This window comes from Carcharhinus amblyrhynchos, chromosome 31 (assembly GCF_965287045.1).
Source record: "Carcharhinus amblyrhynchos chromosome 31, sCarAmb.v2.hapA, whole genome shotgun sequence".
Lineage (NCBI taxonomy): Eukaryota > Metazoa > Chordata > Chondrichthyes > Carcharhiniformes > Carcharhinidae > Carcharhinus > Carcharhinus amblyrhynchos.
The window spans coordinates 3161125-3182907 of record NC_137354.1 but is presented as its reverse complement, the minus strand read 5'-3'; the positions used below and the strand labels follow the sequence as shown (position 1 = coordinate 3182907).

General features: G+C 44.6%; 1 protein-coding gene across 1 annotated transcript in view; it reads left to right on the top strand.

Moving 5' to 3' along the window:
• The window catches only part of col13a1 (collagen, type XIII, alpha 1), a 92062-nt gene that overhangs the window by 16078 nt on the left and 54201 nt on the right, over positions 1 to 21783 (top strand). The window contains exons 6-11 of the mRNA XM_080215649.1: positions 684 to 728; positions 2860 to 2886; positions 5537 to 5599; positions 12070 to 12132; positions 12718 to 12744; positions 15210 to 15254. Coding sequence (XP_080071775.1) covers positions 2872 to 2886; positions 5537 to 5599; positions 12070 to 12132; positions 12718 to 12744; positions 15210 to 15254 — 213 coding nt within the window. The 5' untranslated portion in view covers positions 684 to 728; positions 2860 to 2871. The remainder of the gene's footprint in view (positions 1 to 683; positions 729 to 2859; positions 2887 to 5536; positions 5600 to 12069; positions 12133 to 12717; positions 12745 to 15209; positions 15255 to 21783) is intronic.

The following is a 21783-nucleotide window of genomic DNA, read 5'->3' as shown; positions in this document are numbered from 1 at the left end:
TAATGTGACTCAGTGTCCAATTCTGTTCCATTCCTTATGAAGCGCCTCGGGACATTTTGTAACATTAAAGGTGCTATATAAATGCAAGTTATGATATGCAGGCACAATTAATCAGGCCGGCATGGGGACCAGGGAGAGAGAGAGAGGAGAAAGGAGAATGGGAGACTGATGATAAGAGAAGGATTTGAGTACAGGATGAAATCCGTTATCATCCAGTAGATTCACAGACCTTTCAAAGGAGATAACCAATCAGCCAGTGTGACGTGGTTTAGGAGTGCGGATTGCTGAATAACTCTTCTTTCTTGGTGAATAAATCACAGTGCAAGACGATAGAACTGCTATAAAAGGGTTTCTCTTCAGAGCGGATTCGATGGGCTGAATGGCCTAGTTCTGCTCCTATATCTTATGAACTTATGAACAGTGGCAAAAATGCAGTTTGCTGTGATAAATAGGATTTTCCATGAACTCAATCTTTGCACCCAATAAACATTGAAACTTTGTGTTTTAGAGAATTGTTTTTGTGAGAGTTGGGGACATTTATCAAGAGACATTGTGAAAAGGAGGAATAAAAATCAGAGTGGAAAATAATAATCGAAAAATGATTGAACTTCTCTTGACCTGGTGGTTGCTTTGTGGTGGAACTGTGGCTTTGGACACAATAATAACCAAGTTCTAATTTCCAGGGCAAACCTGGAGATCCGGGGAAACCAGGAAGAGATGGAATTAGGGTAGGTAATTCAAATTACTTTCCTGCACAAATGAAAGCAAAATATTGTGGATGCTGGAATCTGAAACAAAAACAGAAAATGCTGGAAAATCTCAGCGGATCTGACAGCGTCTGAAGGGAGAGAATAGAACCAACGTTTTGGTGACCCTTCATCAGAAGTCTATATTCTTTCTCCACAGATGCTGACTTTGATTTGATTTATTATTGTCACTTGGATTAGTATACAGTGAAAAGTATTGTATCTCACATGCTATATAGACAAAGCATACCGTTCATAGAGAAGGTCAAAAGCCTGGTTGGAACCTTCTAACTGCTCATGTTGGTGGGATCTTGCAGTCCTGCCTGCTGCAGGTTTCCCAGTGCTGCAGGGTGCATTCAACAGGAAACTCTGTTGATGAAAGCAGGACCAGAAGATCCCGCTGCTGGCCAATGGTGGACCACCTTCGCTGCCACAAAACACAGCAGCAGTCTACATGGACAATCCTGCTCATGGTTTACGCACTGACCTTTCTCTCTCAGTTCCTGGGTGAAGCCAATTTTCTGTTGTTACGATCCTCCCCTCTCTTACACACAGTTACCAGGCTTTGCTGCAACTCTGTACAGCCCTGAACCATTGAATGATAGAGTACAGTCAGTTTGCACAGGAAGCGATTTACTGCCTTTTCTCAACTCAGCGCCGATTGGCCATGAACCACTTGCTGGATTGCAGGAGGTGGAGGGATCATGAGGCAATGCATCAGAGAACCACGGTCCTGGCTGCTGAGGGTCTGAATGCAGTACCTGCAGCACAGAGTCTGCCCCTTAGGGCAACAACTCATCTTCAGGCAAGTTGCCTACAAGCTCCCAGTCAGTGCCTTCAGCAGCTCTGGTATCTCACCCCCATTAAAAACCTTCCCCTAACATCAGATCAATTTTCCTGCAGCTGGATTCTCAGTCTACTAAAGGACAGCAGAAACACATCACAAACGTTTGATGCTTTATTTATACGGTAAAACCAGAAATTAGACTCAAAGAGCAAACGTAGAAAAGATCATGAACGAAGCCCAATCCATCCCACAAACCAGTCTCCCATCCATTGGCTCTGTCTACACTTCCCGCTGCCTCGGCAAAGCAGCCAGTATAACTAAAGACCCCACACACCCTGAACATTCTCTCTTCCACCTTTCTTCAGTAAAGAGATACAAAAGTCTGAGGTCATGCAATGACAGACTCAAGAACAGCTTCTTCCCTGCTGCCATCAGACTTTTAAATGGACCTACCTTGTATGAAGTTGATCTTTCTCTACACCCTAGCTGTGACTGTAACACTACATTCTGTATTCTCACGTTTCCTTCTCTATGAACAGTATGCTTTGTCTGTATAGCACGCAAGAAACAATACCTTTCACTGTATGTTAATACATGTGACAATAATAAATCAAATCAAATCAAACCCTCTGTGAAAAGGTCACTGCCACTCTGTTCACACACACCGTCACCACCGTGCGCTCGTTCAGTGTTTAAAACCTAAACTCGATTAAATGTAAAATCTGTTTGGTTTTCCACCATCGCAGTTGCTGGTTTTTGAGCTGATGCATTTATTTTCCCACACGGGTGATTCAGGATTGTTAGTTTGACCTGATGTCTTAAGAATATTCACTGACCTTGCTTCCACCGCTCCCCGGGGCAGAGTTTGAAATATTCTTGGAGAAAAATATTCTTCTCATCTCCGTCTCAAATGGGAGACCCCTTTATTTTTAAACCGTGTTACAGTAAAACTGATAAAACCCCAATCTAAAACATCTGACGGGCCGAGAGGTTAGCGTGCATTGACCCGAACAGGTGTCAGAGTGTGGGGACTAGGGGACTTGCACAGTAACTTCATTGCAGTGTTAATGTCAGTCCTACATTAACACTGCAATGAAGTTACTGTGACTAATAAATAAATTTGAACTTCAGGCAGCTCCTCTGGCAAAGCAGTATTGACTCAGCGCTCCACTGAAAGTCACCTGGATTAAGCACCCAGACCTTGGATGGGAGGTTAGACAAAAGAACATCCTTCCTCTGAGCCAGATCAGAACTTATCGAGCACAGGTTTGAGTAGGATCTAAGCAGAAGGTCTAGAATCTCATTGCTATGTTTTTAATTTCCCAGGGTCAATCTGGAATGCCTGGACTGAAGGTAATTAACAACGCCTGTTTTAATATCTGTGGCCGTATCAATAATTTTAATTTATGAGGTCTCAGTGGATCTGTAAAATTGAGAACTATTTTTAGCACTTCCTTTGACATGTGGATTTAGTTCAAAAGCAGAATGTGAGGCGTCTGTCAGCTCACCTTGAGAATTACAGCATCTTGCCTTGGTCTGGTGCCTATGCGATAGGATTTTACTATCGTTTGCAAAGTTTCCTTAGCTCTTCGCTGAATTCTGCTCCTACAGTTGTGAGAGCTCCAGAGGATACTCACCAAAGTAACCAGAGCCAGCCTAGCGTGACAGTTAACAAGCTACATCCACTATCGCTGTAGATATCAGAGCTGAACTGAGACATAGCGATAGAATCCTGACAATTAAACAGCTTTGAATGTGACACGGATATTCAGCCAGTGTACACAAACTTCATTATTCAATGAGGGCATGCCAGGAGCAACAGCAGGCATACCTAAAAATAAGGTGCCAACCTGGTGAAGCTACAATATAGGAGTACTCACATGCCAAACAGCATAAACAGCAAGTGATAGACAGAGCTAAACGGTCCCACAACCCACGGATCAGATCTAAGCTTGTAGTCCTGCCATATCCACTCGTAAATGGTGGTGGACAATTAGACAACTCACTGGAGGAGGAGGCTCCACAAATATCCCCATTCTCGGTGATGGAGGAGTCCAGCACGTCCGTGCAAAAGATAAGGCTGAAACATTGGCACCAATTGTCAGCCAGAAGTGGTGAGTGGATGATCCATCATAGCCTCCTCTGGAGACCTCACATTGCAGACTTCAGCCAATTCAATTCACTCCATGTGATATTAAGAAATGGTTGGGGGTTCTGGATATGCAAAGGCAATGGGCCCTGACAATATTCTAACAATACCACAGAAGATTCCAGAAGGTGCTGCTCCCCAGACAAGCTCTTCCAGTACAGCTACTGGCATCTATCCAACAATGTGGAAATTGCCCAGGTATGTCCTGTACACAAAAAGCAGGACAAATCCACCCAGGCTAATTACCGCCCAATCAGTCTACTCTCGATCATCAGTAAAGTGATGGAAGGGGTTATCGACAGATCTATCAAACAGCACCTGCTGAGCAATAACCTGCTCAGTGACGCCCAGTCTGGGTTTCTCCAGGGTCACTCAGCTCCTGATCTCATTACAGCCTTGGTTCAAACATGGGAATTAGGGGGAAATCTCTCCATGATTGGACTCGTACCTGGTTCATAGCAAGATGGCTGTGGTTGTGGAGGGTCAGTCATCTCAACTCCACAACATCTCTGCAGGAGTTCCTCAGGGTAGTGTCCTAGACCCAATCATCTACAGCTGCTTCATCAATGACCTTCCCTCTGTCACAAGGTCAGAAGTGGGCATGTTCGCCGATGATTGTACAATGTTCAGCACCGTTCACCACTCAGATACTGACACAGTCAATGTCCAAATGCAGCAAAACCCAGACAGCATCCAGGCTTGGGCTGACAAGTGGCAATTAATATTCACGCCACACAAATACCAGGCAGTGGCCAACTCCAACAAAAGAGAATCTTAACTATTGCCCCTTGACATTCAATGGCATCACCATCACTGAATCCCCCACTGGCAGCATCCTGTGGGTTACCATTGACCAGAAACTGAATGGGACTAACCATTTAATACTGTGGTCACAAGAGTAGATCAGAGGATAGGAATCTTATAAGAAGTATCTGATTCCCCAGTGTCTGTCCACCATCTACAAGGCACAATCAGGAGTGTGATGGAATACTCTCCACTGGATGGGTGCAGCTCCAACAATACTCAAGAAGCTCGACACCATCCAGGACAAAACAGCCCACTTGATTGGCACCACATCTACAAACATTCACACCTTCCACCACTGAGAAACCATGGTAGCAGTGTGTACCAGCTACAAGATGCTCTGAGGAACTCACCAATGTTCCTTAGGCAGCGTCTTCCAAAACCATGCCTGCCACCATCTAGAAAGAGCAGCAGATACCTGGGAACATTACCACCTGGAAGTTCCTCCTCAAGCCACGTGCCACCCTGACCCAGAAATAAATCGCAACTTGCATTTATATAGCACCTTTGACATAGTGAGCTGCTTCATAAAAGTGTTACCAGAAAAATGTCACACTGATCAACCTAAAGTGATATGAGGTCAGGGGACATGATGGTGGGTCAGACAAGCATCTTTTAAGGAGCAACTTGATGAGAGAACTCCAAAAATTAGGGATTTGGAAGCTGAAGGCATGGGGGCCAATCATGGACCAAAACCAATCATGGGACATCTTTGGTAATATTTTGAATGTTATCTCTTTGGGAGTGATGTCTTCTATTGGTACCCATGCCAGGGCCTCCCTCAGGGTTCCTGTGCTGTAATCCTAAACAGATAACTGCAACAAACTGGCTGAGATTGGGGCAGCACTGAGCAAATCAGTTCAGAGAATGGAGCAGGATGATCCTGGAAAGGCATTTGCAGGAAGCTGTGTGATAGTCAGTGTCAGTGGAGGAACTTCTTCACGTGGCAAAGAGAACCTTTTATTGAGCTGCTAACCTGGTTTAATACTCTCTGAAAAGTGCTGTTTCTCCTAAATAATGAAAACAAACACTCTCCTTTTATTGTTTCAGGGAGAACCTGGAATACTGGGACCGCAGGGAAAACCAGGAATCTCAGGGCTCCCAGGAAGAAAGGTTAGATACATTCTGTTGCTGCTGTGTCAGGTACAGGGTATGATTGAACGAATCTCCCACCTGGGGACTTGGGTATCTCCATGAGTGAATGTTGCCTGCATGCCATTTACAATCGAATAGGATGGACAGAATGGATTCCATTTCATGTAGTTATTTCATAGCGTTATAGACTCCCTTCAGTGCAGCAGGAGGCCATTCGGCCCATCAAGACTGTGACAATAATAATCCCACCAGGCCCTATCCCTGTAACCCTGTGTTGTTACCCTGCTAACCCCTCTGACACTGAGGGGCAATTTAGCATGGCCAATCAACCATATCTGCACATCTTTGGACTGAGGAAACCGGAGCACCCAGAGAAAACCCACGCAGACACGGGGAGAATTTGCAAACTCCACCCAGTCACCCAAGGCTGGAATTGAACCCAGTTCACTGGCACTGTGTGGCAGCAGTGCTAACCACGTGCCACCACGCCACCCCACTTCCAGATGTTTTATGTGAAATATCTATAATGATGAAGTGGTTAATGGATGAAGCTACAGCACGGTGCACATGATCAAAGTGCTTCAGTGTTAAATTTGAATCTTGTAAAAAGAACTTTAATTAGGTGTTTTAAAAAAAGTTCTTTCATGGGATGTGGGTGTCGCTGGTTATGCCAGCATTTATTGCCCATCCCTGCTGCAATCCATGTGGTGTAGGTACACCCACTGTGCTGCTGACATGCAAATGGTTTGCGATTATGTTTGCTGACTGTACACTGTAGTCAGTGGTTTTCTCAGATTCCTTTAGAAAGGGGATATCCATTTAATTAGAAAGTATATTTAGTTTCCTTAAAGGGATTGCATGTTTTTAAAATGGAGCAAGTTCAGGGTTTTTACAGTATCCAGTTGTTCCTGCGGTGATATGGTCCAAGAAAACAGTCCGTCTGGGAATGTTGTTGATAATATCAGCCGTTGCTATTCCCAGACCATGAATAAACCACTTACAATGCGCCAGCTCTTTCATATTTAATTGTAGAATTATTTTATTACAATTTATTGTAAACAGAACTGGAAAGCAATCCAACTCGAATGCTGCTATTAATAACGTTTCAGTGCTGCCTCCGTCCATTATGTTACTGAAGAAGCTGTAACTCGGCTGACTCTTATCGGCCGCTCTTCCACCTGAGGTGTTTGGATCATTCCTGCTTGGAATTTGTGTAAATTCTGATATTGAGGATAAGCTTTGTTAAGGATCAGGGTTTTCAACATTTAATCCTTTGAAAAGTTCAGAAATGTTAAACACCAGACGTGTTATCAAGCTGCTCTTTAAATGGACCATCACAACATTAAGAGACTTGATGAACAACTGGGGGTGCTGTTTTGTTGCGGGTGTTGATCGGGCCTGAGGGGAGAGGTGTTAAGATATACAATTCGGGTGGCACAGTGGTTAGTACTGCTGCCTCACAGCACCAGTGACCCGAGTTCAATTCCGGCCTCGGATCGCTGTCTGTTTGCAGTTTGCACATTCTCCCCATGTCTGCGTGGGTTTCCTCCGGTTGTTCCAGTTTCCTCCCTCAGTCCAAAGATGTGCAGGTTAGGTGGATTGGCCATGCTAAATTGCCCCTTAGTGTCAGAGGGAGTAGTTAGGGTAAATGTGTAGGGTTACAGGGATAGGGCCTGGGTGGGATTGTTGTCGGTGCAGGCTCGATGGGCCGAATGGCCTTCTGCAGAGCTGGGATTCTATGAAATGTCATTCTGCTGCTTCGCAACGTGCTGTCTGAAATTAAGAATCCGGGTTTGAACCTGGCCACAGCAGATGGTAAAATTTTAATTCAATTAAAAAATATCCGATTAGGTCCAAGATGCCTCACTTTGCCAGCTTGGGTCTTGTTTGTCTCTCTGGTGGGAACTTGGATTGGATTTTGAATTTGGTTTTTGGAGCATGGAATGGATTTGGGTTTGCCAGGTCCATTCTGAGCACTGTTTTTGTAACTTGGAGCAAAACATTTTTTAAAAATATCTGGCATTAAGAATCTACTGATGACCATGAAACCATTGTCGATTGTCAGAAAATCCCATCTGGTTCACTCATATCCTTTAGGGAAGGAAATCTGCCGTCCTTACCTGGTCTGGCCTACATGTAACTCCAGAGCCACAGCAATGTGTTTGACTCTCAACCGCCCTCTGAAATGACCTAGCGAGATATTCAGTTCAAGGGCAATTAGGGATGGGCAGTAATGCTGGCCTTGTCAGTGAAGGTCACAAATGAATGAGAAAATCCTCTGCACAGGTCAAAGGCTGAATCAAATCAGAAGTACTTGGAAACCTATTATTATTTATGGTAGAATAAAACTATTTATTGTTATAGAGTATGAGCTTCCCAGATTGTGACCAACTTTTGAAATCTGCCTTATAGAGAAGTTGGTATTTGAAAATGTTGAGTTTAAAACACTGACTAAAGGAAGTCCACAGGGAGAGAGAGGAGCTGGAGGAGGGAGAGGAAGATAAGAGTGTGGATCCCTATGGGAATCAGTCTCAGTGTGTCAAATCCAATTTCTAAGGCCTTTTTGTATTTGTTAACTTGTTAACACTTAATTCCTATAGCTGAGTGCTGAATATAACCTATTTTCCTTTGGGCAACCAATTCTGTAGTTTAGAATTTACTCGATGGAGTCCCCAGGGTGGATTAAAGGCCGGTTGGAAAATCTCAAAACAAAATCCGGAGTAAATTCACTTGATTTTTGATAGCCTTGCCGAGAGAAAGTCCCTTATTAAATCTTAAATCATTTACTTCAGGTAAACAGACAGACAATATCTTAATGTACAATGATGTTCCATTCTTACAGGAATTACAAAATCAACTTGCTTCAGGTAAGACAGAAACATTATAGAAATGAACGAGAGCAAATATATCACACTCATGAAGGAAATTCAAGTCATTGAGACTTTTCCAGACAGTAATTGAGTAAATGCCAGTGTGATCCATGGAGAGTTGCATTTTTTTTTTATTCATTCACTGGCTGGGCCAACATTTATTGCCCATCCTTAGTTGCCCTTGGGGGGCAGTTGAGAGTCAACCACATTGCTGTGTCTCTGGAGTCACATGTAGGCCAGACCGGGTAAGGATGGTAGATTTCCTTCTCTAAAGGACATTAGTGAACCAGATGGGCTTTTCTGACAATCGACAATGGTTTCACAGTCATCAGTAGATTCTTAATTCCAGATTTTTTTTATTGAATTCAAATTCCACTATCTGCTGTGGTGGGATTCAAACCCGAGTCCCCAGAACATTAGTTGAGTTTCTGGATTAATAATCTAGCGATAATATCACTAAGTCATTGTTCTATGTCGTGATTAGGTTAAGATCACAATAACTTGCCTGCTGGTTCCGCTTGCAAGATGAGGTTAGATGGAGACTGGTATGAAAAATATGTAGCAGCATAGACTGGGCACGGTCAAATGGTCTGTTTCGGCATCGCATATTCAAAGTAAATTGAGACAGCAAGTTTGTGAATCTTGTTGCCAAGTTTCTGGCACAGAAAGCACCTCACCCCCCAACCCCCAGAGTAAATATGTGGGGTTACGGGGATAGGGCCTGGGTGGGATGCTCTGTAGAGGGTTCGCGCAGTCTCGATGGGCCAAATGGCCCTACACTGTAGGGATTCTATGAAGTTTTTGCAACAATTTGAATGTCCAGTCTACACAATGTAAAATCTTAGCAGATCCAGAGTTCCACCCATGCTCCTGGATAGAAATAGATCTCCCACCCTCTCTCAGCAAAGGTTTGTTTTAACTGGAAACATTTGGATTGGTCTAATCGAATCTATGAAATTACCCTCATGCAGTGTCATTGGACACTTGGCTGGTTGAGATGATCATTTCAATTCTAAATAAACAGTCTGTAAAGCACTGCTTAATGCATTGGGGAATAAACCTCAGATGATGAATATCTGACCTCACAATCAGGAAGAGAAGTGTTTATACATGTTCTGACACAGTCAATAACTCTGAGCATCCATCTTCCCCCAAGTAAAATATCCAGCTGGAAAACCTGGACCTGAAATCTTTATTGTGCATCGCCAAATAGATTTAATTTTACTGCTTGCCGTATGGGGAATTACATACCTGGTTTAAAAACTGAGATTAGATGTGGTGCTGTCCAGAATTCCACTGCAAGAATATTCCCAATCTTCCTGCACTAATTACAACGTAAGTTTACTATTTGTAAGGATATCTTCAAGTATCAGATGAATGGCATGGTTCATGTTGACATGATTGCCTCATCTGGGAAACAATTTCCACACAGTTTTTTGATTTGATTTATTATTGTTACATGTACTAGCATACAGTGAAAAGTATTGTTTCTTGCGTGCTATACAGTCAAAGCATATCGTTCATAGAGAAGGAAACGAGAGAGTGCAGAATGTAGTGTTACAGTCATAGTTAAGGTGGAGAGAAAGATCAACTTAATGCAAGATAGGTCCATTCAAAAGTCTGACAGCAGCAGGGAAGAAGCTGTTCTTCAGTCAGTTGGTACGTGACCTCAGACTTGTGTATCTCTTTCATAGACTCATAGAGGTTTACAGCATGGAAACAGGCCCTTTGGCCCAACTTGTCCATGCTGCCCTTTATTTTTTAAACCTTTTTTTTAAACCCCGAAGCTAGTCTCAGTTGCCCACATTTGTCCCATATCCCTCTATATCCATCATACCCATGTAACTGTCTAAATACTTTTTAAAAGACAAAATTGTACCCACCTCTACTACTGCCTCTGGCAGCTCGTTCCAGTCACTCCCCACCCACTGTGTGAAAAAATTGCCCCTCTGGACTCTTCTTTATCTCTCCCCTCTCACCTTAAACCTATGCCCTCTAGTTTTAAACAGCCCGACCTTCAGGAAAAAATATTTGACTATCTACCTTGTCTATGCCCCTCATTATTTCATAGAACTCTATAAAATAATTTAAAGTATTAATTACATTGTAGTTACAGTACAGAAATGGGCCATTTGGCCCAAGTAGTGAATTCTGGGGTTAATGGGGGTGCCACAGTGGCGCAGTGCAGAAAGAGGCCATTCAGACAACTGAACCTGTAACAACACAGTCCCACCCAGGCCCTATCCCCCATAGCCCCATGTATTTACCCTAGATAATCCCCCTGATACTAAAGGGCAATTCAGCATGGCCAATCACATCTTGGACTATGGGAGGAAACTGGAGGAAACCCACACAGACACGGGGAGAATGTGCAAACTCCACACAGACAGTGACCTGAGGCTGGAATTGAACCCGGGTCCCCGGCCCTGTGAGGCAGCAGTGTTAACCACTGTGCCACCGTGGCACCCCATTAACCCCAGAATTCACTACTTGGGCCAAATGGCCCATTTCTGTGCTGTAACTACTATGTAATTAATACTTAAAACTAGCATTTGAGAGTAACAACACTCTATACTTACTTTTTATTTATGGACCTGTGGTGTGCCTGGTGTCTGCAGTCTGTCAGAGCTCTGTGACAGGCTGCTGTTAGTTACAATAAAATTAGTCAGTAACCTTAGCGTGCCAAGCATGAAACCCAGTCAGTGTGGAGCTAATTTGTTTAATTTGTAGTGGGATTACCACTGAATAAAGCAGATATACCAGTGCCCTTTTACGTTTTTACTTTCCGTTCTGTAATCAGCAGAGTATCATGTTCTTTAGAAAACTCTCTCCAATTCTCTAATCCCATTATTACAAAAATGGCTATTTTTTATGGGTATTACATTGTAGAACTGAATCAAACCAGAAAAAACAGGTTCATTTGTATTGACTGGTTCACACCCAGAAGCAATTTGTATTAATGGGATTAAATAATACATACTGTTTCTGCGTTATGATAATTTCCGAGTGTTTGTTAATTCTGTCAAATGACAGCTAAATGACTCCAGCAGCAGAAGGAACATGGTTATAACTGGAATGTAAATACTCTGAACTCTGGATTGGAGATATTTACAGACATATCAGCTTTCACACACACATGAAACTGCTGGAATTGGATAGAATTACATAGGATTTATTGCACAATAACAGGCCATTCGGCCCAACGAGTCTTTGCTTCTCCCGCCATTCATTTTTCAATCCTGTGTCATTTAGTTTTCCCTCGTGCTTATGTAGCTTCTCTTTAAGCTGGCCTGTGATATTTACATCAATCAATCTCTGTGGCAGTATTCTCGTCACTCTCTCAGGGAAGAGGTTTTTACTGAATTGGGTTTGTTAGTGACTGTTTTCAATTGAGGTTTCCTCCTTCTGGTCTCTATTACAAGTGAAAGTGGCTTCTCCGTGTCAATCCTATTAAAAACTTTCAGAATGATAAAGATCTCTATTAAATCACTGCTCAGTCTTCTCCATTCTAGAATTCTCCATGCCTTTTCTGTCAAGTTATATCCTCTACCTTCCCCTTCCCTTGTCAATTATGTTCCTCAGTCTTCTCTCTCTTTACTTTTCTCTTCTTTCTCTCAGGGAGAGGTTGGTGAACTCGGTCTTCCTGGTCCAGCTGGCCTGCCTGGATCTGTAGGGCGAAAGGTAAAAGTGGAGGAATGGCCTGTGCTTTCTGTTAGTCGGACTTTCCAAATTATTTACAATGGCTGGAATTTTCCTGTCCCGCCCGCTACATGAATCGGAGCGGGTGAGGGGCAGAACCCGGAAAGGTCTGTTGACCTTGGGTGGGATTTTACAGTTTTGGGGTGAGTGAGGCTGTAAAATTTCGTCCAATGAATTACCCATTATTATTGGGAAGCACTATATCATTTTTTAATAGAAAATAAAACATAGAACATTACAAACCTCTGAACAAAGGGTGAATCATTGTCAAGTCTGATGAGTCACATCCTCATCAAAATGATTCTGTTTTCACTGAATGAAGCAATAACAGTCTTTATGTTATTTTTATTTTAAAGATGTTAAATTCTTGGAACTTTCAAGCTGGTTCAGTTACAGCGTCAGTTCTCGGTCTATGTGTGTGAATGTTATCTCAGCAGTTTGGAGGATGCTTCATTCTAACTTGTACATGAAACATTAGCCGACCTCATTCTCTTTCCTGCTCCTGTCTGCGTTCTATGTGGTGACTTTTCACTGCCTTGCTTCTACTTTTCCCATTTCTGTTCACAGGGAGACCGGGGGGACATCGGACAGAAGGTAATCAAATAAAGCCATTCCTGTCCTTTCACCCTGAATCTGCCTTAATCTGTCTGTTCACACTCTGCTTAAGCTACTAATCAATTAATCTTTCCACCAATCGCGATCAGATGAATTAATTTCATATTCAAGTTAAAAAAGAGAGGATTTATTGTTCAGTAAGTGTTACATTTCCACGTTTTAATACGCATGGAATGCACAATAAAATTCACAAGTACTGTCCCCAAATACTTTCTCTACAGACCATTGCACTAATACTGTAATCCACGCATGAGAGAGGATTTTCCCGCTTGCCCCAAGATAGGAACTTCCTGCCTGGTGTCATCCTCTGCACGGTCCTGTCCTTCTCGCTACAATTCCCGTGATGGGCGGGATGGAGAAAGTCCCCTCACTGTGTTTGCAATTACTGTGTTTTTTTGGCTGGATTTCCCCCTTGACCCTGCTTTTGCAATGTTGGTGTGATAGTCTTTAATTTAGAAAAGGAATACTTTATCCAGTGACAGGCGGATTTAATAACTGGGGAGCTTCTGTTGCCAAGTTTCAATTCAAGTTAACCAATAACTCGAATGAAGGAAACTGAGAACCAAGAGGGATTGGCTGCATTTTGATTTGAAATGATTTCCTCAGTGGAAAGGATCTGTTTTGGAACACCAGCTTTGAAAGTCGAGTCCTCTGACCAAAGCCGCAGTGTTTGCTAAGGTGCAAAACATTGAAGGCTGCAATTACACAGCGTGAGAGGCAGTAACTAACAGAAACCAGTCACATTTCCAAAACAAATTGCAGCATTTCCTTCGTCAAATTCTAACTTGCTGCCTGGATGGAAAATCATTGATACCCAAATTTCACTTCCAATGATTGAGAAATAGCTCATTACCTTCTGGGGGGATGCGGGAGGGTGTGCGGGAGGGTATGTGGGTGGGTATGTGGGAGAGCGTACAGGATGGTCTGCAAACAAAGAACAAATAACAAAGAAAATTACAGCACAGGAACAGGCCATTCGGCCCTCCAAGCCTGCACTGACCATGCTGCCTGACTTAACTAAAACCCCCTACCCTTCTGGGGACCATATCCCACTATTCCCATCCTATTCATTTATTTGTCAAGATGCCTCTTAAAACTCGCTATCGTATCCGCTTCCACTACCTCCCCAGGCAAAGAGTTCCAGGTACCCACCGCTCTGTAAAAAATCTGCCTCGTACACCACAACAGCTCAGTGACTATCACTGCTAGCTGTGCAGATACATGGATTTGGGCCAGTGTCTGTGGGAGTTTGCGCATTCTCCCTGTGGTTGCGTGGGTTTCCTCCGGGCGCTCCGGTTTCCTCCCACACCCCAAAGATGTGCTCTTAGGCTGATTGGTGTATCAAATTGACCCTACACTATTCTCCCCTGAATCTGGCTACATTAGGGGTATCATTCACATATACACGGGGCAGGGTAGGTGTAGGAAAAGGCTTTGTTGAAATGGGGGCGTGGGCTCGTTGGGCCAAAGGGCCTGTTTCCCGTGCTGGGTTGTTCTTTGTTCTTTGTTTATCTCCTTTAAACCTTGCCCCTCGCACCTTAAACCAGTGCCCCTTAGTAATTGATTATTCCACCCTAGGAAAAAGCTTCTGACTATCCACTCTGTCCATGCCCCTCATAATCTTGTAGACTTCTATCAGGTCTCCCGTCAACCTCTGTTGCTCCAGTGAGAACAAACCAAGTTTCTCCAACCTCTCCTCATAGCTCCATACCAGGCAACATCCTGGTAAATCTTTTCTGTACCCTCTCCAAAGCTGTGGGAGAGTATGCGAGTGAGTCAGCATGAGGGTATGGGCAGGGGGGCAGCAGGAGGGTATGGGCAGGGGGACAGCAGGAGGGTATGGACAGGGGGGCAGCAGGAGGGTATGGACAGGGGGGCAGCAGGAGGGTATGGACAGGGGGGCAGCAGGAGAGTATGGACAGGGGGGCAGCAGGAGGGTATGGACAGGGGGGCAGCAGGAGGGTATGGACAGGGGGGCAGCAGGAGGGTATGGACAGGGGGGCAGCAGGAGGGTATGGACAGGGGGGCAGCAGGAGGGTATGGACAGGGGGGCAGCAGGAGGGTATGGGCAGGGGGGCAGCAGGAGGGTTTGGGCAGGGGGGCAGCAGGAGGGTTTGGGCAGGGGGGCAGCAGGAGGGTATGGACAGGGGGCGGCAGTGGGGTCAGGGTTATGGGTGGTTGTGAGGATGGGGTTAGGGCAGGAATGGGGTGTGGAAGGGGAGAATTCTCCTGTCACTGCGTGAGCCGCTGTGCATTTTCCAGGTGCTTTCTTTTGTATCAGTGAATTTTCATTGCTGCAATCGGGTGTCCACTATCCAGATCTAACAATTCAAATAGAATTGTCTCGCCTGTCACTAAACATCAGAATTTGGCTGCTTTTTGATCAGCCTCCTTTTGTTCTTCATTTCAACTTTCATATCTTGTCCCCACCCCCCCACATACAGGGAGAACCAGGTGAAGCAGGTCGCAGAGGTGATAAAGGAGAAAAGGTACATTTTATAGTATGTGCGCTGATCTGTGAATGGCCTACATGTCCAGGAGCTGCCATAGGCTCAGACACAGCTTTCACAAATCAAATTGGAAATCTGCCATTTTCATCAGTTCTGTCTGTCAGTTGTAAAGATTTGGGTTCACTGGGAGATTTATCTCAGATTGAATATGCTAAGAATGATATAAGCTTCCATGTAACCTTTCAGTATAGCTCTGACTGATACTGGACCATTGCTAGCCTTTAAACAACACAGCTCTCATAATGAAGAGGCATAATGAAGCACTGAGGGGAGGATTAGGGAGAATCCCAAAGAAGAGGATAACCAGGGAAAGGATAGAGCCCATTAAGGATCAAAGGGGCAGTCTGTGGGTGGGTGCCTGGAGGGTGTTGAATGAGTACTTCACATCTATCTCCCTACCTCCCATCCACTGACTCTGTCTACACATTCCCACTGCCTTGGCAAAGCAGCCAGCATCATCAAAGACCCCACCCACCCCCTGGACATTCTCTCTTCCACCTTCTTCCATCAGGAAAAAGATACAAAAGTCTGAGGTCACGTACCAACCGACTCAAGAACAGTTTCTTCCCTGCTACCATCAGACTTTTAAATGGACCTACCTTGTATTAAGTTGATCTTTCTCTATACCCTAGCTATGACCTGTCACACTATGTTCTGCACTCTCTCCTTGTCTATGAACAGTATGTTTTGTCTGTATAGCGCACAAGAAACAATACTTTTCACTGTATGTTAGTACATGTGACAATAATAAATCAAATCAATTCACTCAGGAGAAGGAGCATTTAGATACAGAATTGGGGAGAGGACCTGTGAGGGTTTTTTACCAGTTTGATATACCGAGTGAGGAGGAATTGGAGGTTCTGGCAGGCTTAAAAGTGGACAAATCCCCAGGTCCAGCCGAGTTGTATCCCAGACTGCTGTGGGAGACAAGGGAGGAGATTACATGGGTTTTGATGCAAATGCTTAATTCCTCTTTGGCCATAGGAGAGATACAGTAAGAAGTCTCTCAACACCAGGTTAAAGTCCAACAAGTTTATTTGGTAGCAAAAGCCACTAGCTTCTGGAGCGCTGCTCCTTCATCAGGTGAGTGGGAGTTCTGTTCACAAACAGGACATATAAAGACACAAACTCAATGGTTGGAATGCGAGTCTTTACAGGTAATCAAGTCTCAAGTCTTAAAGGTACAGACAATGTGAGTGGAGAGAGGGTTAAGCACAGGTTAAAGAGATGTGTATTGTCTCCAGACAGGACAGTTAGTGAGATTTTGCAAGCCCAGGCAAGTCGTGGGGGTTACAGATAGTGTGACATAAACCCAAGATCCCGGTTGAGGCCGTCCTCATGTGTGTGGACATTGAGTTTGAGTCTTTATATGTCCTGTTTGTGAACTGAAATCCCACTCACCTGATGAAGGGACAGCGCTCCGAAAGCTAGTGGCTTGTGCTACCAAATAAACCTGTTGGATTTTAACCTGTTGTGAGACTTCTGACTTGGGAATTTATATCCAGAGGTGTTATGTTTATCATTTTAAAACAGTGACAGAAGTAACTCATTGGCTGTAAAGTTCCCTGGGATGTTCAGCGGGTTGTAAAAGGTGCTATGTAAATGTAATTTCTTCCTGTCCAATGCGGGCTCAGTGTAAATATGGCCAATTTTTGGTCTTGTTTTAGCTTCTTATCTGATTAGGCGAATCTAAATGTCTCGATCAATCTGGTGAGCTTGAATTTGATGTGTTTCCAAAGTGAAATTACTTGTCTTGAAAACAGATTTAACAAAATTTAAGTAGTGTTAGTTTTATCTGTAGATTTCTTTAATAATCTCACCCTAAATTACATGGTCTCAGTGCGATATTTTGTGTGAGAGGTCACCAATATAGTATATACACCTGGTGTGAATTGTTAGCTATACACCACACATTCCCATATACTGCCTGCATGAAGGTAAGTTCTGATTCAGCTACTAATTGTTATCAATTATCTATAATTGATAATAGTTATAATAACTCTACCCAATAGAGGGCTGTTTTTCCTCGCCTGTGTGTGGTGTCAGTGGCAAGATCATCATCTATTATCCATCCCTAATTGCCCTGGAGAAGGCAATGGTGACCTGCCTTCTTGAACTGCTGCAGTCCATTTGGTGTAGGTACATCCACAGTGCTGTTAGAAAGGGAGTTCCAGGATATTGATATTCCAACACTGAGGGAACAGAGATACAGGCCGGAACATCCAGCTATTCGTGCCAGCGGGATCTTCCAGTCCCACAAAGAGTGCACCGTTATCCCGGATTTCCTGAAGCAAGGGATGTATTCCACAGGAAACCCTATTGACAATGATAGGGCCAGAAGATCCCACAAATTGGCCATTGGTAGGCCACCTCCACTACCACGAAACAGGTGGTGGGTTGCATGGTGAAAATCATAGAATCATAAAACCCTACAGTGCAGAAGGAGGCCATTTGGCTCACTGAGTCTGTACTGACCACAATCCCACCCAGGTCCTATCCCCATAATGCCATGCACTTACCCTAGCTTGTCCCCCTGGCACTAAGGGGTGATATGGCGTGACCAATCCACCTAACCCGCACATCTTTGGACTGTGGGAGGGAACAGGAGCAGCTGGAGGAAACGGCTGGGCAGGGGTGAGGCCATTGGGGAATCTGACTGGAGGCGTCCCATGATGTGGATGGTGGGGGTTGTGCCTGCATTGCGACAGTATGGGTGGGGGAGAAACCTGCATTGCGGTGGGGCAGGGGGAGAGGGGACTGTGATACCCCATTGCCAGCGGTGTTGGGTAAGAGGAGTCTTTAATTTGAGGTTGTGGTGTCCTTTAAGGAAGATCTCTGTGGCTTTTTGAAGTTTGATCCTTTATGCTTATGTTCTAAGAGTGCCATCTGCTGGTCCCTCTTGGATGTGAGTTGGTTGGTTGATGCAAACTGCAAAGACCAAACTTGCATCGAAAGCTTGGCTTTCAGCTGCCTAGACATAACACTGGGGAATTTCATCTCAACTCCTCTGCCTCTCCACCTATACTAAAATTCCCTTTCAAACAAGCATCTTTAACCAATCTTATGGTTGCCCCATCTAATTTCTCCTCTGGCTCAGTGTCTGTTCCTCTGTGAAGTGCCTTAGGATGTTTCTCTTTGTTAAGTGATCTCAGGACGTGCAGGTTGGAGATCTATTTCACAAAGCTCGTCAAGACTTTTCAAATGATTTGTTGGATATTTCTCAATTTAAGGTTTATTTTGTCATTGAATAACGTAATTCTCAGCACTTCCTGTGGAGAAACTGTTCAGAATCTTTCATCGTTATTAATAAGTGCGGCACGGTGGCACAGTGATGCCACCTCAGCGCCAAGGACCTGGATTCGACTCCCAGCTTGGGTCACTGTTTGTGTGGAGTCTGCACATTCTCCCCATGGCTGCATGGGTTTCCTCCGGGTGCTCTGGTTTCCTCCCACAGTTCAAAAAGACATGCTTTCATAGAATCGCTACAGTGCAGAGAGAGGCCATTCAGCCCATCAAGTCTGCACCAACCACAATTCCCACCCAGGTCCTATTCCCGTACCCCACATACTTATCCTGCTAATCTCCTAACACTGGGGTCAATTTAGTGTGACCAATCCACCTAACCCACACATGTTTGGAGTGTAGGAGGAAACCGGAGCACCCGGAGGAAACCCATGCAGACACTGGGAGAATGTACAAACTCCACACAGACAGTTAACCCGAGGCTGGAATTGAACCTGCGTCCCTGGCGCTGAGACAGCAGTGCCGCCCTAGCTGCAATATTAAATTCTCCCTCAATGTACCCAAACAGGCACTGGAATGTGATGACTAGGGGATTTTCACAGTAACTTCATTGCAGTGTTAATGGAAGCCTACTTGTGACACTAATAAATAAACTTAAACTTATAATGATTGGTATTTCCCAGAGTCTGCCTTTCTCTGTTTGAGAAATAATTGTTATCAATGCGGTGCTTTGCATCTTCAGAATGAAACATGTCCAACAAATTTGCACAAAACCTTTAGCTGTGAGAAACCCACTGTTCTTCAAGTTTCAATTCTGGCAAATTTCTGATAATCGGAGCTAAAGGATTCCAAAAAATAATCTGATGGAACATGGAGTTGTACCACTTAAAATAATAATGGCAGACCTTTGGGATTGTCTTGTTATGGGGTGTTGAACGACTGCCCACTTTACTTCACTGAACCTTAGCTCTAACACATCTTAAGATCCGCCACTGTTCAACCGTGCAAAATAGCTGAAGCAGAGAACAGTTCAAATCCCAAACCTTTGGTCAAAATATCTCAAACTAATTACATTGGCACCAATATTGTAGTCAAGCATTTCAATGCTGGTGGTCTAACAATTGGCTGTGACTCCCAGCCAGAATCTTGTAATGTCAAGTCCCAGAATTATCTTTCTGGTTTGCCTTCAGCTGAGAAAGTTTTGTAAACAGTCTCCCAAGTGTGGGACTTGATTTATTCCGGTGGGTTAATGGTGATAAATAGTGGCAGGGTGAATTGTAGGTGTGGTTCCCATTCTTCGTTTGTGGGACAAAATGATGCCAACGGGAGTTAAAAGCTCAAACTTCCAAAGAACATAAACCCTCACAACCCCTTATCACTGGGTTATTCAAATCTTAATGCATTTAAATCTCTTTTTTTGTTTTTCTAGTAGCTGTATAATAAAATGACCAAAGATATACAAAACCTCAAGAGTGGTTAAAGGGATCCAAGTACGAACACGCACTGTAAAAGCTCTTTCTCATGATTAATCTGGCTGAAGCATTGTCCCCTTAGCTTAAATGGATATGCACATGGTGAAAGAAAACTCTTGATGTTCGCTTTGGCCATTACATTCCAGAATTTGATTCATATTTAGCAGCTGCAGAGCTCTCGGAATACAAGAGCAATATACTGGGGATGCTGGAAATCTGGAATCAAAACAAGCTGGAAACACTCAGCAGGTCTGGCACCATCTGTGGAGAGAGAAAGAGGCAGTGTCAGCACTTTGGCTCTCTGACTGATCTTTTATCAGAGCGGGGGAATCAGTCGACAGAGTGTTCCGAATTTCCAAATGGCATTCCGTTACATGCTGCAAAGAGATACAGATAGATTAAGCGAATTGGCAACAAAAGTTTACTTATTAGACACAAGTAAGGCTTACATTAACACTGCAATGAAATTACTGTGAAATTTCCCTAGCCGCCACACTCTGGCGCCTGTTCGGGAGGGAGAATTTAGCATGGCCAATCAGCATGTCTTTCAGGCAAAGTGACAGATGGGGTGGGGGTGGGGCGGGGAGGGAGGAGGTGTGTTGGGGGGGGGGGGGGAGCGGGGGGCGAGGGGGGGGGGCTGGTTATTCTCTGGGTCCCGCTAACCTCGATCGTGAATCACGATGGCTCGGAGAATTGGCAGTTGGTGGGAAAAGTGGGTTTTCGCCAGGCGCCCAACCCACTGTGACCCTCCCAGGCCGCGCTGCCAGACCCCATGGGGTTCCCTCACAGATGTACATTCAAAATCACACATTTCAATATAATTGGTAGGCTTGTAACCCAAGTCAAATAGCCCTCCTAATTTACAACCCCCCCCTCCCCCACCCCAGCCTCCTCCCAGGGGGGTCTGCAGCGGGTGAGTTTTCATACTCATCCTCACCTGGTGGGAGTTAAAATCATTGAAGCACTCTATTCTGCAGCAGAGAGTTTCCTTTCTGTCAGAAGCTGCAGGTGAGAGCAGACCCCCTTCAAGTCCTCTGACTGAGAGGAGATGTCAATTTCATCTATGTGTGTGGAGGTGATTGGGGGGGGAGAGTGGGTGGTGGGGTGGGGTTGAGGGGGGTAGTGGAGAGGGTCCCACTCAGCAGTACACTCAGCCTCAATGTATGCACACAGCTTTGATTTGAAGTTGCTGAGGCTTCCCAGCAAACAGAAATCATTGAAACTCTCTCCATTACACTTGAAGCCTTTGATCTGTAACAATTTCAAGGTGCAGTGCCTTGTAAAAGAATCAGCTGTCAGATCAATGGATATCTATTTTGATTTACCATCATGGTTGACTGCACCTCAAAGTGCCCCATTAATCCTGACCGCAATGTGCACAGAGTCTAACCCTGACTGACAGCCTTTGCTGTCACTTCCTCTTTTGCAAACCACATCAGCTGAGAATATTTACCACCTGATCCCCAACCCCAGGACCGCCTGCCCAGCCCAAGCCTCTGCATCCTTAAAGACCCCCACACCATGGCAGCTGCTAATGTGCCCATTTGCCCCCCGGAAGTTAGTGCTAAGCATGTACTCACCTTCTTGCTTGCTCTTGCAATGGCCCACACTTCCTGGGGCCAATCAGGATTTGCGCCCATGTGTCTTCCCACTGGAGGGGGGGGAGGGGTGGTTGGAAGCATTCCAGGAAGTGGGAGGGGTGGTGGGTGGGAGAGGGGGGAGTTGATTGTGTGCCAAACTCACTAATGAGATTGAAATCAAGTCAATCTCCTGCTAATCAGCCTGTCATCCTT